This window comes from Puma concolor, chromosome C1, assembly GCF_028749965.1.
Source record: "Puma concolor isolate L17-30 chromosome C1, mPumCon1.1.hap2, whole genome shotgun sequence".
In the NCBI taxonomy this organism is placed as follows: Eukaryota; Metazoa; Chordata; class Mammalia; order Carnivora; family Felidae; genus Puma; species Puma concolor.
The window spans coordinates 218,564,029-218,577,638 of record NC_141674.1 but is presented as its reverse complement, the minus strand read 5'-3'; the positions used below and the strand labels follow the sequence as shown (position 1 = coordinate 218,577,638).

General features: G+C 54.4%; 1 protein-coding gene across 10 annotated transcripts in view; it reads right to left on the bottom strand.

The window, feature by feature from the left end:
- AGAP1 (ArfGAP with GTPase domain, ankyrin repeat and PH domain 1) overlaps positions 1-13,610 on the bottom strand; it is a 557,314-nt gene that overhangs the window by 165,360 nt on the left and 378,344 nt on the right. For 7 of the 10 annotated variants that reach the window (XM_086720009.1, XM_086720001.1, XM_086720002.1 and 4 more), the window contains one exon: positions 4,761-4,919. The exons of the other annotated variants lie outside the window; for them this stretch is intronic. In XM_086720009.1, coding sequence (XP_086576135.1) covers positions 4,761-4,919 — 159 coding nt within the window. The remainder of the gene's footprint in view (positions 1-4,760; positions 4,920-13,610) is intronic. 10 annotated transcript variants of the gene reach the window in all.

Below are 13,610 nucleotides of genomic sequence, written 5' to 3'. Positions count from 1 at the left end.
CCCGCAGCAGGATATGACAGCCAAGTATCTACAAACGACCCCCTGGGGTCCCCCCCCTGCCCCCCACCGCTACCCACAGGAATGCGAACTCTTGGCTAACGCTTTAGAGAAAATTACCTATAGAGAACATGATTAATCCCCCCGAAAATTACAGGCTCCCAATCGGATCCAAGAAAACTCTCGGCCAATAGCTGTTGCTGAGATAATTGTTCTGAATCTATCAATATGGCTGAGCTGCCCCTTCATTGACTGCAAACAACCATTTCTTTCACCCAGGATTATAAGTTGGTGTTCACAGGCTCACCACTGCCATTACGGTGATAAACAGTTTAAACCACAACAGGGTCTGACGTGTAGATCAATTCTGGGTCCATAAAGAATCTCTACACAACAGGTTCCAGGACAGGAATTTACAGCCACCAGTTTTTATTCTCTCTTGCTGCAAAAATTACTTCTGTCAAACACTTAGGAGAGTGAGGAAAAATGTAAAAAAATTAATTTTTCATGTACTACTGGAACAGCCTTTTCCAATGCAGGGGCTCAAGATGAATACGCTTCTGCATTTAAAAAATTACGCCGAGCAGCATGTGGCGTACCGCCGGAGAGGGACCCAATCCTCTGCGCCGCTCGCAAGCCAGCCGACAGCAATTTGAAACCCTGAACTGAGCTGTCTGGATTTCCTCTAAGGGCAGATGCGGGTCTCATGTTAGCGACGCCAAATTATATTAGACGTTTAATTTTAAACCTCAGGTACTTAATGTAAAACCTTACAACAGTAATAGTCATAAAGCAGTGGGGCATTCCATTTCACAGAATGGATTCTTCTTCTCTCTCCCCCCCCCCCCCACCTTTAATTTCACCGGAGCCTCCTGTTTTGTGGTTTTGCACACTACGTAGTAATCTATCTAATTAGGAGTTGCTCACAGCTGCTTAAAAGAGAGAAACCCCCCCCGGGGTACCTATGGGTGCAGAGGGTCAGCCTTTGAAAACTTCTCTGGAGCCAAAGTCTTAATTTAGTGCGGACGAGGGGGCAGAGAGAAATGGACTCCCAATGTTGTTGTTCTCCTATTTGATAATAAGAGTGGATGACAATGGGAAGGCGGGTTCACCAATTCAGGGGCATCTGGATTCCAAAGCCGCTTACCTTCTTCCTGTGCCTGCTGCTAGGACAGCGTAAGCTTTCATGATTCTGACACCCACACCAGAGACTTGAGGGGAAAAAAATAAAAGGATTTTTAAAAATTTAAAAAAAAGAAAAAAAAAAAGAGGGTGGGATTTGTATCAACTGTAACTCAGAAAAAGCACGAGAGAGAGCTCTTAATCATGTTTGTTTCTTTTGTGATTATTTTCCAACACAGCACAGAATGTTGATGCCCAGGCTGGGGTCTGGAAATCCATTCATAAACGCGTTTTCTTGAAGTCGCCTGTCAGAGCCCGTGCCCTCGTGTTCATTAAAAACTTCTCTGGGTCTGGCCACTTGATAGATCATGGAAGGCAGGGATGGTGTTCACCAGCAGGAAGTCGTGATGCTAGCCTCGCTGGAGGTGGGCGGGGGTTCTCCTGCGTGTACCCGAGCACCCCGGGGGTCCCGGGAACACGCGGCTCCCACCCGCCACCCAGCAAATCTCGGTGGAGTCTGGGTGGCTGCATTTCTAGCCAGAGCGGTGGTTCTCAAACTTCGGCACGCAACATCACTGGGGGGCTTGTTAGCACACGGGGTGCCGGGACCTAGCCCAGTGGGTCCACAATGAGACGAGGAATTTGCACTTCTAACCAGTCCCCGGGGGGCTGCTGCTGCTGCTGGCCCGGAAAGCCCATCTGGAGAAGCACCGGCGTGGAGCTCAGACCTGGAATCAGGCCACCCAGGTTTTCATCCCGGCCCCTGCCGGGGTGTGACGTTCGACAGGCGGTACGTATCCGGACGAGAGTTTCCCCACCCATCAAAGGCATCTGCTCCCCGAGGATCGAATGAGATAATCCACGTGAAGCCCTCAATAAATAGTAGCTCTCATTATTATTAGTATCACTGCTGCTGTTCCCCCTTTCAACCGAATCTTGGTTGTGACGTGCCACCAGCCCCTAGGAGATGCAGGAAATAAGGAGGGATCGTGTAAAACGGCAGGAATCTTACTCCCCGGCAGCACTCTGCTGTCTTTCCGGATCTTTGCTATTTAAAGTGACGCCAGCTCTAAGCCTTAAAATTGAGACGCTAACTGCTTTTGCCATTCTGACCTCCCCATGGTCTTCTCGTCCTGTCTGCACCCAGTTAGCCACGCGCGCGCGTGCCCGCCGACCCCATGTCACTGCCGCCCCCGGCCTGTTTCGTTTCCCCTTCTCCTCCTCTCTGAGCCTTTGTCCAAACTTCCTCGATGCTCAGAATAACTTCCTCGTGCGGTGTGGCCGCACACGTACAAAAACGCCCCTGGTCCCTTAAGCGTTGCTCAAGTCTCATTCTCGTTGAGAAGTTTTCCTTGACGGACTCCAATAACCCTTAAAACGACCTGCACCATTCCAGCCCCGGGCTTCCTCCCGAGCTCTCCCTGCGGATCCCCCGGCACGACGGATGTGGGGGCGGACTCGAGCGCCCCATCGCCCGTGCTCAGGGTTCAGGCTCCGTGGCGTCAGGGAGCCTAGCCAGTCGCTAACAGGCACGCCGCGTGGAGGAAAAACGGACTCTCGAGGGCGTGAACACAGGAGAGACCGCTCTGTGGGGGTAAGAGCAGTGCGCGAACGTAGGTGATCTCAGGCTCTTACAGGGACTTTACAAATGTGTGTGTGCAGACCGACGCGATCATCTCCTGCGGGACGACACTTCCAGCCAAACCGAGGGTCTGGACATCACGGAGTCCCGTGCTTCGGGGCGGCGGAGCGCCCCGCGTGCGCGCGCCTAGCCAGACGCAGAGAGCCGTGGCGACCACCAGAGGCAGAACTGTGCGGAAGACAGCTTGCGGAGAACGGATTTAGACGAATATGCTGCTTCCCATGCCCTTCCTAGAAGACATTCTGCGTAGGGGGAGGCAAAGCTGGGGGCGATGGTCTCTCTCAGGAACCTAGCTCTTTTATTTTGCTGCCTTCCCCCAGACAGAACTCCCGCTGCGCGTAAGGAGCAGAACTTAAACCCCGTCACTCTGTGCAGGCTGTGCTGGTAGAGCCCACAATGCGCTCAGAGGAGGAAAGCTCTAGAAGGTCGCTGCCCGACAAGGTGCCGTGCACATTGGGCTCTGGAAACACCTCCGCACAAAGGCGGCCACAGAATAAACCCAACTGGCTGGTTAATACTGACTGAAAAGCCACCGGATGGATCCCGAATATCGGAGAATGCGGTGATTATGTGAACTGCTTGCTCCTCCCGGAAAGGAAAGTCACTGCGAGAACAAGAGCAGGCGTTTAGTCACAGAGGCCACGGGCCACACCTGTGCTCCAAGCCCAAGGATGACAAGGGGCGGGGGAAGAACGCCCGCTCACCGGGTCAGACAGACGCTCCCGGGGGGAGGGCTGCCTGGCGGTGGGGCGGGGGGAGGGGTGCTCTGACCGAAGCACGGGCTGTATGATGAGAAGGCCCAGGCAGGCGGCAGCTGTCAGTGCGCGGATGGCACGTTCCAAGGGACGAGACCGTAGGTGGTTAGTTTTCAGGGACTCGAGGACCCCCCTGGCTGCGGTCAGACAAGAGGCAGAACGCCCGGAAGAGTTCCTGGAGACGAGGAAGCAGGCACACGCACCTGCCAGGGCATCGTCCTTCGAATGAGGAAGGGGCCCTGGGGGCGGGCGCGTGCTGGGCACGGGGGCAACGCTCCACCTGGGCCCGCAAGCCGCAGGCTTTTCCGGCAGCCCCCCACAGACTCAGTCTCTCCTCCGTGCCCAGGCTGAGACGCCCTCGTTCACAGCGGTCGCTTGGCATGGTGCGATGCCAGACGAAGCCGGGCAACTGGAAGCCAGGATTAGGTTTACCCACGGCAAACGTCCTGCCGCAGCAGCTGTTGGGTCTACGGGGAAGACCCGATGCTGAATCTTTTAATTAGCACAAATCGTGCTAAAATTACTTTAAAGCCCTGTCTGATAGATAACATCCAACAGTGGGGATTTCCGTTAAATACCGGTGAACGGGCCGTCGACAAAACGCCACGGGCAAAGCGTGTGGCAGCAAAGCCAGCACCTAATGCACGTCTGCACACACGTGTCGAGACAGGTTCCGACGTCCACACTTACGTTCCCCTCCCCCGCTGTCCCCAAAAAAGGGTGGGAGGGGAAACGCTCCAAAATTCAGAGGGTGCATCAGGAATTGGGGGAAAGTCGTTAAGGAGCACGAATTGCGTGTTTTCCTTTGACGAGAACAGGAGACAGACACGCCCCCCCCCCCAAGCCCCCACGACGTAAACTGCGCACCGGTGGTGAGAGTGCACACGGGGTCACACAGGCCAAGTGTGACGAGGCCGTAAATTCTGCGTTATTTCCCGGTCCCGCCGCCTTCCCGTGCGTGGCCGTGGGGAGGCCACGCGCCCTGTCTGCAGCCCCGCTTCCCAAAGCTGTCAGGCGGGGATGCGATCCGCTCCTCCCTGACCAACTGGAACACGTGGGGCGACGTGGGTGGCACCTCTGTCAACCTCTGTCAAGGACCCCACGCTCCACGGATGGAACGGGACGCGCGCACTGCTCCTGCAGCTGCCCCGCGGGGCCCGCACTCAGCGCGTGGGCGGTCAGGGCGCCACGTCCAGCCCCCGGCTCGCGACCGAGGACCGCGAGGGGGCCGCGCCCTCTCTTACCACTGCTGATGGCCGAGTTTGCAATGACCGTAGCCTCACTCCACTGGTCGGCACTGGAGACAGAGTAGGAGCGTTGCTGCATGCTGTCCGGCCGGCTGCTGAAGGAGCCCAGGCTGATGCCGCTTGCCATCTGAGACCCAGACGCACTAGTGACATTCCCTAGGAATAAACAAGTCAGGTGAACACCACCTCGGACTGCAGACCCCAGAAGCCAGCACGAGTTAGTCTAGAGGCCTACGTGCTTACACACGAGTGCACCCCGGCACCGAGAGCGGCTGCGTCCTAAGTGGAAAACGGAAGAGCCGGACAAAACGGTATTCGAGACGAAAGTAAGCGGGGGGAGCAAGTCTCGGGGGCCTGATGACGCCCCGTAAAGGAGCCCAGCCACACGGCACGGTCCCAAACGAAGATGCCGACACAACGTCACGTCTAGGCGGAGCAGGGGTGAACACGGAAGAAGAGCCACAGTCCCAGCAGGCCGGCGAGACGAACCCCACAGGAGCCCCACCGTGGCGACGCGTCAACCGAAATGAAAACGGCCACGAGAGGCAGCCAACTGCCTGATGCCACAGGACGGCTTTCGTGGTGAAGCTGTACTGGATGATCAGCACAAATCAAAGCTCCTAAATGTGACATCGGAGGAGACGCAGGCTCTTTTAAACCAGGTAAGTTTACTCTTATCCTTGAAGAGACCGAGCAGAGGAAAAACAGCCTCAGCGAATGCACGGCACAGAGGGGCTGTGATGGAAAGGGTCCCATCATACGCTTAATGATATGAGACAGGTGCTCAGCATCAGAATGAATGATCGTCTGGTCACACCAATTTTAGACTCAAAAACATGATTAAGTGCCTCTCTCTAAAGCCGGGCCAATCACACCTTGCTGGGAGCGAAGTCGTTTGTCGGGTTATGCAGACTTTCAAAGGCGCTAGGTCTGTTTTGTTTTCAACTTTCCCCTGATTATTTTAGTTTAGAGCCAATTAAGTTCTCGATTGCTTTAATAGAAGGTTTTCATAGCACAGGATTTTAAATACAGAGGCTGGATTAGTAGTTCCCAAATCTGGCCAATTACCAGAATTACCTGTGGAGCTTTTTGAACACAGAGGCTTTAAAATGTCTGCATTTTGATTCGGGAGGCCTGGGGGTGGGGCTTGAAAGAATGCACGTCTCCAACAGCACCTGGTGACTCTGGTGCCTCTGCTGCACTGGAGGTGGGGACCAGGGCTCCACTCCAAACAACGGACCCCACCCTGATCATAATCCCACGGAGCACGGCAAAGTCACAAAATCATCTACTCAAACGTAACGAGCCAGTGATCAAGGAACATGAAAGATTTTGCTTCAAAAGAGTGTATTTCTACCTTAAGAAAGGAGGCTGATTTTAGGCTGTTATCTGAACTGGGCGCATCTGGAAAGTCATAAGGGAAACTATTCCTAGGCAGGTCTGCCGGATTCCAGAAAAAAAAAAAAAAAAAAAAAAAAAAGCCAAAAGCGACACCTCAGGAAAGGAAGAAAAGACGGACCCAGATCTTCCCAAGAGTCAGGAGCACGTTAGAAATGCAGACTCCCAGGCCCAGCCCCGGCACCTGTCTTTTCAGAAGATCCGCAGGTAATTCTGAGCGCACCTGCTAGAACTCAGGTACCCGGAAATCACTATGGACGTCGAACAACACCGAAGGCCAGAGTTCCTCATCACCTCGGGCTCCTGGTATCAGAGATGCCCGAGGGAAGTGCACAGGGCCGTGGTCGGGAGCCCCCGTCCGGGCTCCTCTGTCTACCCACAGGGTCAGGAGCCAGTTTAACCACGTCCCTCCTAAGCACCGAGGTTCTGATTTTCAGGCTCGCCCAGACCCTAAAGTCCTGGAAACACACATCCCGAACGACGGCGCTGGCTAGCAGTCCTGCACCTGCTCCAGCGCTGATCCCCACGGCAGCCTGGGGAGGGGGGCCAGGTGTCCGGCATCTCAGACACAGAGGAGCAGCCCAGGCCAGTGGGGGTGGCGCTAAGGGGGAGACCGCACGCTCCTCCAGGGATCCGCCACACTCAGGGTGCCCTTAGCGGTCTCCTGGATGTGCTTGTCCTTGGCCAGATCCCTATGACAACAGGGCAGCGTCTGGGCAGCCGACGAGCTTGCTCCCATTGGGTGTCCCCCGGCAGCCCACGTCCACACCCGGGTCCACCTGCCACCTTCCTGCCGCACCCTTTCTTTGCCCTGCTCTCCTGGGAAGGCACCCACTGGCCTCAACCAGTGGGGAGCAGGTGCACGCAAGGGGTGTGAAATGGTGTGTGTAGAACCAGGCTTCCTCTGTGAGCTGCCGCGGGGGGTGGGCTGTCCCCAAGCCTTGCTGGGGCACCCCTCTCCTGCTCCCACTGGGCCTGCCTGGTCTCTGTGCCATTTCTGCCAGTCCTGGTGCCCACACCTTCTGACCCTGGGCCTTCTCTTCCATTCGGGTACCCTCATATACACCTCCACTCAAGAGCCACATTTGGGACTACCCCCCCCCCCCCGCCCCCACCCCCCAGGGGCCCTTGAAGCCATTCCCCCCGTCATCACGTGAATTCTCAGCAGACGGGGCTTCAAGGACACTGCCAACATTTCTGCGGTAGGGGGAAAGGGAAAGAGGGAGGACGCCACGAATTCCCACCCCACTGCTGAGCCAGGCCCCCCGAGCCCGAACCGCCCGCAGGCGCACCTGCCGTTTGCCAAAACCCACAAGGAGATGATCCTTCGCCCTTATGCTGCCCGTTCACGCCTGTGACGCGTCACGACCCAGTGTGCAAGCTGCCCACAAGACATCACCTTACACCAGCTTTCCGCACACGAGGCCAAAGCAGCTGGGGAAACCAACACAAGTTCACGGTCTCTGCCGACGACGCCAGGACGACACTTCCCTTGTTCGTTTTCCCGGGAGTGTGGCTCCCAGAGCACAACCAGCCTAAACCGCTCCTGACACGCTTCCCTCTAAAGGCAGAGGGAATTCTCCAAGTGCGTCTGACCCTGTGTACGCGTGACAGGACTCCAGAGGGACCTGTGTGCACAAGCACAGCGGAGTCAGTCTGACCTCTGACAGGAACACAGGCGGTATTCTAACGGAGGTATGTGACAAAGAGCTGCTCTTAGGTTGACAAATTCTTCGTCTCCAGGCCAAACAGCCACTGTAGAAGGTGGAGAGGAGATTCCTTGAAATGGACACACTAAAGCCAGTCTACTGCTCACGTATCTGCAGCTGGTCTGTTGGTTTTCAAACTTCCGGCTGTTTGTCAGACGAAATATTTTTTTTAAATGTTTATTTGTTTTTGAGAGAGAGAGAGAGAGAGAGAGAGAACGAGCAATCAAGCAGGGGAGGAGCAAAGAGAGAGGGAGACACAGAATCTGAAGCAGGCTCCAGGCTCTGAGCTGTCAGCACAGAGCCTGACGAGGGGCTGGAACTCATGGACCTTGAGATCGTGACCTGAGCTGAAGTCAGATGCTCAGTCACCGACCAAGCCACCCAGGCGTCCCATTGTCAGATGAAATTTTAAGCACAGTTTCAGTATTTAAAGCTGCTGGGGGTTTGGCTCCTGAGGGGACCCCCCCCAAGGAACCAAACTGGGGCCTATGGGGTGAAGAACCTTCTGGCAAGACTGTGCGCTCCTGGTGTCTGATTGTGGAGTTGGTGTGAGACCCAATGCAGCTGTACAAAATTCTTCAGAAAGCTGAACCTTAGGGCCCTCCCGCCTATGAGGGTCCTTGTCCCAACCACACCCAAGTCCCAACTGTTGGGACTACAGGTAAACCCCATGACTGAGTTCTGGCCACAGGACTGCATGTTTGTGGACACATAATCACAAAAGTAATGTTTTAAAACAGATCCATAGACTTGGGGCCAGAAGTCTGGGGTGAGCTCACAGACGCACTTCTGCTAGGTACTCAATGATTTCTTTTTTAAAGTAGAATTGGGGAGATTTCTTCTAAAAATATGTGGTTTCTGGCATCGTTTGAAAACTTGTTTTACTATCTGGCAGCAATGGGATTGTGCCCGAGCTCTCTGAATTGACAAGGTGGCAGCCAGGGCACCTGGCCGCCCTCCCGCACAGCCCATCTAATCCTCATCTTTGGCAACTGCGAGCTATGAAATCTTTCACAGTTACGCGTAAGAAGAATCTCATTTCAGAAGTAAAACATTTCCGATCTTCCCTCAAGAGAGGAAACCTCTTTTTCATAAACATTCTATTTTAACATCAGTGAAAACTTTTCCAAGTATCAAATAACAAAAGACCAATGAGGAGCGCCTGGGTGGCTCGGTGCGTTAAGCGTCTGACTTCGGCTTAGATCATGATCTCATGGTTCGTGAGTTCGAGCCCCGCACCGGGCTCTGTGCTGACAGCTCAGAGCCTGGAGCCTACTTCGGATTCTGTGTCTCCCTCTCTCTCTGTTCCTCCCTCCGGTCACACTCTCTCTCGTTCTCTCTCTCTCAAAAACAAATAAAAACATTAAAAAAAAAAAAACTGTGTGACATAACAAAAAAGTTATGAAGGGTTAAAAAAAAAAAAAATACCGTTTTTGCCCTAAACATACAGCTTGGGGATCGACACAAGCAGGCACGTGCCTTTAAATGTAAATACATGAAAACACAGGTTTTAACTCTGAGGCAGACCAGTGGCCTGCAGACTGGTCACGGCCCTGTGAAAGCAGTCTCACTGGCTTGCTGTGGCCCGTGGAGCATTTCACCCCGTGTGAGCGGTCCTGGGCCAGTGGTCACTCTCTGAGGCCTTTCTACTTGCTCTGCGTGAGTCTGCTGGTCCAAGAAAGCGACAACCCCCAAGTGTTTTCCTGAATATCTTCAGTGACTATACAGATTCAAAATCTAATTACGGTATCATAGGTCACTTTATACACTCAGGCCATCCAACAAAGGCTAACGCGTAATTTCACGTCTATTCCTGAGTAAATGTCACTAATTGTCTCCGGTCAGGCAACGCTGTTCCCTGCTTCTAGATTTTCATACGTACGCATCCAGCGATGTCTGCCCTGTGTGTCACCACACAGGGAGATGTTTTCACCACTTGTGAAAATACCTCTGAAGCATGTAAGGGAGATGCTACGCTTAAAATCACTTTATTTTCTCTCCAAGTACTCGAGGGCTGCATCTTTGAATGGATGGTAATTCATTTCACGTTAACAAGTTATTAATTAAGGCTGAGGATCTGGGGTTCTCAGCTGGGAAAGACGCCCATGACTTCTCAGATTTCCTGGCAGTTAAGGATCAAAGACCAAGGCCACCTGGGATGCAAGTGTGGCCTGGGCACTGTGCTAAACGCAGTCAGAGTGGGCCTCAAGTGCAGGACGAGGCTTCAGGCAGGCTGAGTGGCTCCGGCAGGCGCCCACCTCGACGCACGTCCGTTTGCTGCAGAATTCCGTCAGTGTGGCTGAGAAACCGGGAGTGTGGCTATCAGACCGGGGAAGAACACAGCACGTGGCTGGGAACCACTTGTCTGGTGGCCGTGGCGGCGTGTCCCTGGAGGGGACAGACTCTACAGGCTGGATTGGAACATCCTCTCTCTTGGGGACAAGAGGCAGGTCTCCCTAAGCTCTAAGCCAGGGTCAACGGACAAGAGGGCTTAAAAGGAAGCCAATGGGATACTCCCCCCTCCTCCCAGGGACATGCACCAGAGCTGCGGCCTCCTTGAGGGTGGGAGGAGGGGTGCTGTCTCTTCTCTCCTGCCCTTCCTCCGCCTCATCCCCGCCTTCCATGCCCCCAGTGCCGACCAGACCCCCGCCCCACCACTGCCGGTAGACTGCTCCGTGATCTCCTGTCTCTTCGTGTGGTGGGGCACAGGCACTGGTGCCCTTTTGTTGTCGGTGATCTGTTCAGGGACGTCTGTACAGTGAACAGACTTGGATGGTAGGGATACACGTCTGCCTCCAGAGGAGGGCAGGTGTGTTTACCGTCCGGGGTAACGGCATCGCCTTCCACGGCACGGGGTCAGGCAGGCTTGCGTGTCTCCCACTGTAAAAGGCTGGGGTTTCCTAAACTTGGGGTTCCTCTGCTGTAATGCAACCCAGTGTGCGTGCTGGCGTTCCCTGGCCCTTGGTGAAACTGGTGCACGACAAGGCCTATGCTCTGGGCACCTGCTACGGCCGCGAGGATTCACTTGAGGCCAGGACTCTTGGCATCTCGGATACAGGCAGGCTGGCTCCTTAGCTCGCCGGCGGGGTGGAGGCTTGCTGCCCGTCCTAGCACGGACCTCCTAGGCCTCCCCGTCTCCCTACCCTGGACCCGCGGATGCCGTGTGCCGGGCACAGTGAAGGAAACAGAGTCTGCGCCTTAGAACACGGCTGTACTGGGCCAGCCCACACGTGGCCAAAGACACAAGGCCAAGGAACACAAGGGCTGTGAGAAGGTACGAGGGGCGGGAGGGAACACCTGCTGGAAGGTTCTGGACAGACTCCGCGGGACACTGCAGGCTTATTTTAGATTTGGGAAACGGAGGCCTCTCTCTCCAGAATGGTATGGAAAGAGGGGTCTCGCACTGTCCCAGGACAACCCAAACTCCTTTCTGACGGACTCACCTCACGTGAAGTGTTCCCTGAACGGTCCGATACGAAGTCTCTCTCTCTCTCTCAAGGTGGCTCTTTGTGTTTGGCATCAGTCAAGAACGCTCACGGCGTCACCCTTGGGACGGCCGGCACCGGGGCTGGCTGGGTGTCTGCCCACCACGGGAGCCCCACACACCGGGCGGGAGGGATGAGCTACTGACGTGGCCACCACAGGACAAGCTTCACAGAAAGGACGTGCGGAAGAGACCAGGCACCGACTGCTGGGACGCCCGCCCGACGGCCGACGGCCAACAGGCAACGCGGGCCTTGGCGGGAGAAAGCGCGGTGACCACCTCACGGAGCGTGCGTGTGTGAAGAGGGGCAGCCAGCCACAGGCTCTGCTGTAACTGAGGACTGTGCGCTTTCTGTGTACGTTCTCGTGATGCGACGTCTCCCCAACGCCCCGGAAGGGTAAAAGTAGCTCATCTGAATGGTTTGTGCATACACAGGTCAGGTCCGCGAGCATGAGAGACAGAGCTGAGTGGGACAAGGAGACAGCTGCACTGGCCTCAATCCTCAAAGAGGGGCCCAGCCCTTCGCTGGAGGAGACGGTGCTTCTGTAGGCGGGGGGACACGAAAAGACCTGTTTGTGATCTGCCTCGGTATCTTTCCCCCGAATATTATCTGCATTACCAGGAAACACAGGGTCGACTACCTGGCCCATTCTGAACTCAGAAGGAGGGTCTCCTCCAACGCCCCATCTACGGATCAGCTGGCTGCTGGCCTTGATTAGCAGGGGGCAGCTCCATTACCATGCTAATCCACGGGGCCTCAGCCCCATCGCCTTGATATGGATATGCGTGTGCTTACGGGCCGGCCTGATTAGCGCGAGCTTCCATGTGTCAAAAGCGCCAGATTCTTCCCAAAGAATAATTCTGGCTTTACTTACATCCCTAAAGTGTAAGAGTTGATTTGAAAAGGTACTTACCTCCACCATATGCTATTTTTCTGAAAACAATTTGCATTTCAAAGTGACCACGGCATTTATATCTGAATGAAGATCAGTGTGTTGCCTGAACTGGTCTCAAACGAGCCTGAAAAAGACGCTGGGTTTCTATTGAACGCGGATGTTTTCGTCCGCCAAATGACATCAAAGACAGCATTCCTCTTTTAAGCTATAGGCTTCTTACATAAAAAGTAGCTTGCTCTGGTTTTTTAAAAATATACTCTGAGATATAAGGTCTTTCACGGCATTCAAATAAAGATTCGTCAACAGTCGTTTCTTTTAAGCACAGAATTTTGCTCGTTGCACTTTCTGTTCTGGTTTGTCTTCACGAACAAGCCCGGCCTGCCCAAAGGCTCGAACTGGAAAAAGAGTATTTGGCGTCCGAATGATCGGTTACGCAGCCAGAGGAAGAGCAGCAGTTGGCGACAGGTGATAGATCACTGAAGTTTCCTGCGCATCGAGCGAGGGGGGCACGAGAGCCACGGAGGGGTCTCTGAGTGCGTGGGTATAAACCAGACCTTTATGTCCACTGTGGAGTCTCATACCTTTTAAAAACGGATCATAATTACAGGACAGGACTGATGGGAGCTCCCCCCTCCCCCCTTGGAGTCCTCACTCTCAGAAACACACAGGGATTATTTAGTTATTTTAATGTTTATTTCTGAGAAAGAGAGGGAGAGCGCGCACGCGCCCAGAGGAGGGGCAGAGAGAGAGGGAGACACAGAATCCGAAGCAGGCTCCAGGCTCTGAGCTGACAGCACTGAGCCCGACGCGGGGCTCGAACTCACAGACCGCGAGATCATGACCTGAGCCACAGTAAGATGCTTAACCGACTGAGCCACCCAGGCGTCCCCATAGAGACTGCTTTCTTAGGTCAATTCTCATTCCTACCTGGCTTCTGATGTTACAAAAGCTTGGGAGCTTGGGTGTGAGGCTGCCCTGCACACCTCCTGGGGTGTGGACCCCCGCTGCGCGTGGGCGGGGAGACCAGTTTGCTGGAACCGGAACAGGACGGCGGAGGCTACTCTAACGGCCACGCCACTTCAAACTAGGCCTTCGCCATCTGTTCGTCCTCTAATTATAAACCCAAAAAGAATATAATTCACAACACTACCATAAAAAGTGAGATACGGGTGATTTAAGTGCCTATGAGCAGGGCCGTTCGCCTCACTATTTGCATTGGAAATCTGCCCTCCTTTTTGGCAACCAAGACTTCAGGCTAAGAGGATTTTTTTTTCCCAAGGACACATTCGGTGTCTCAAAGATGTAGGCGTCCAGGATTCTGCATTGTTGTAACGTGACACTTGTTTTGTGAAAGGGTGCA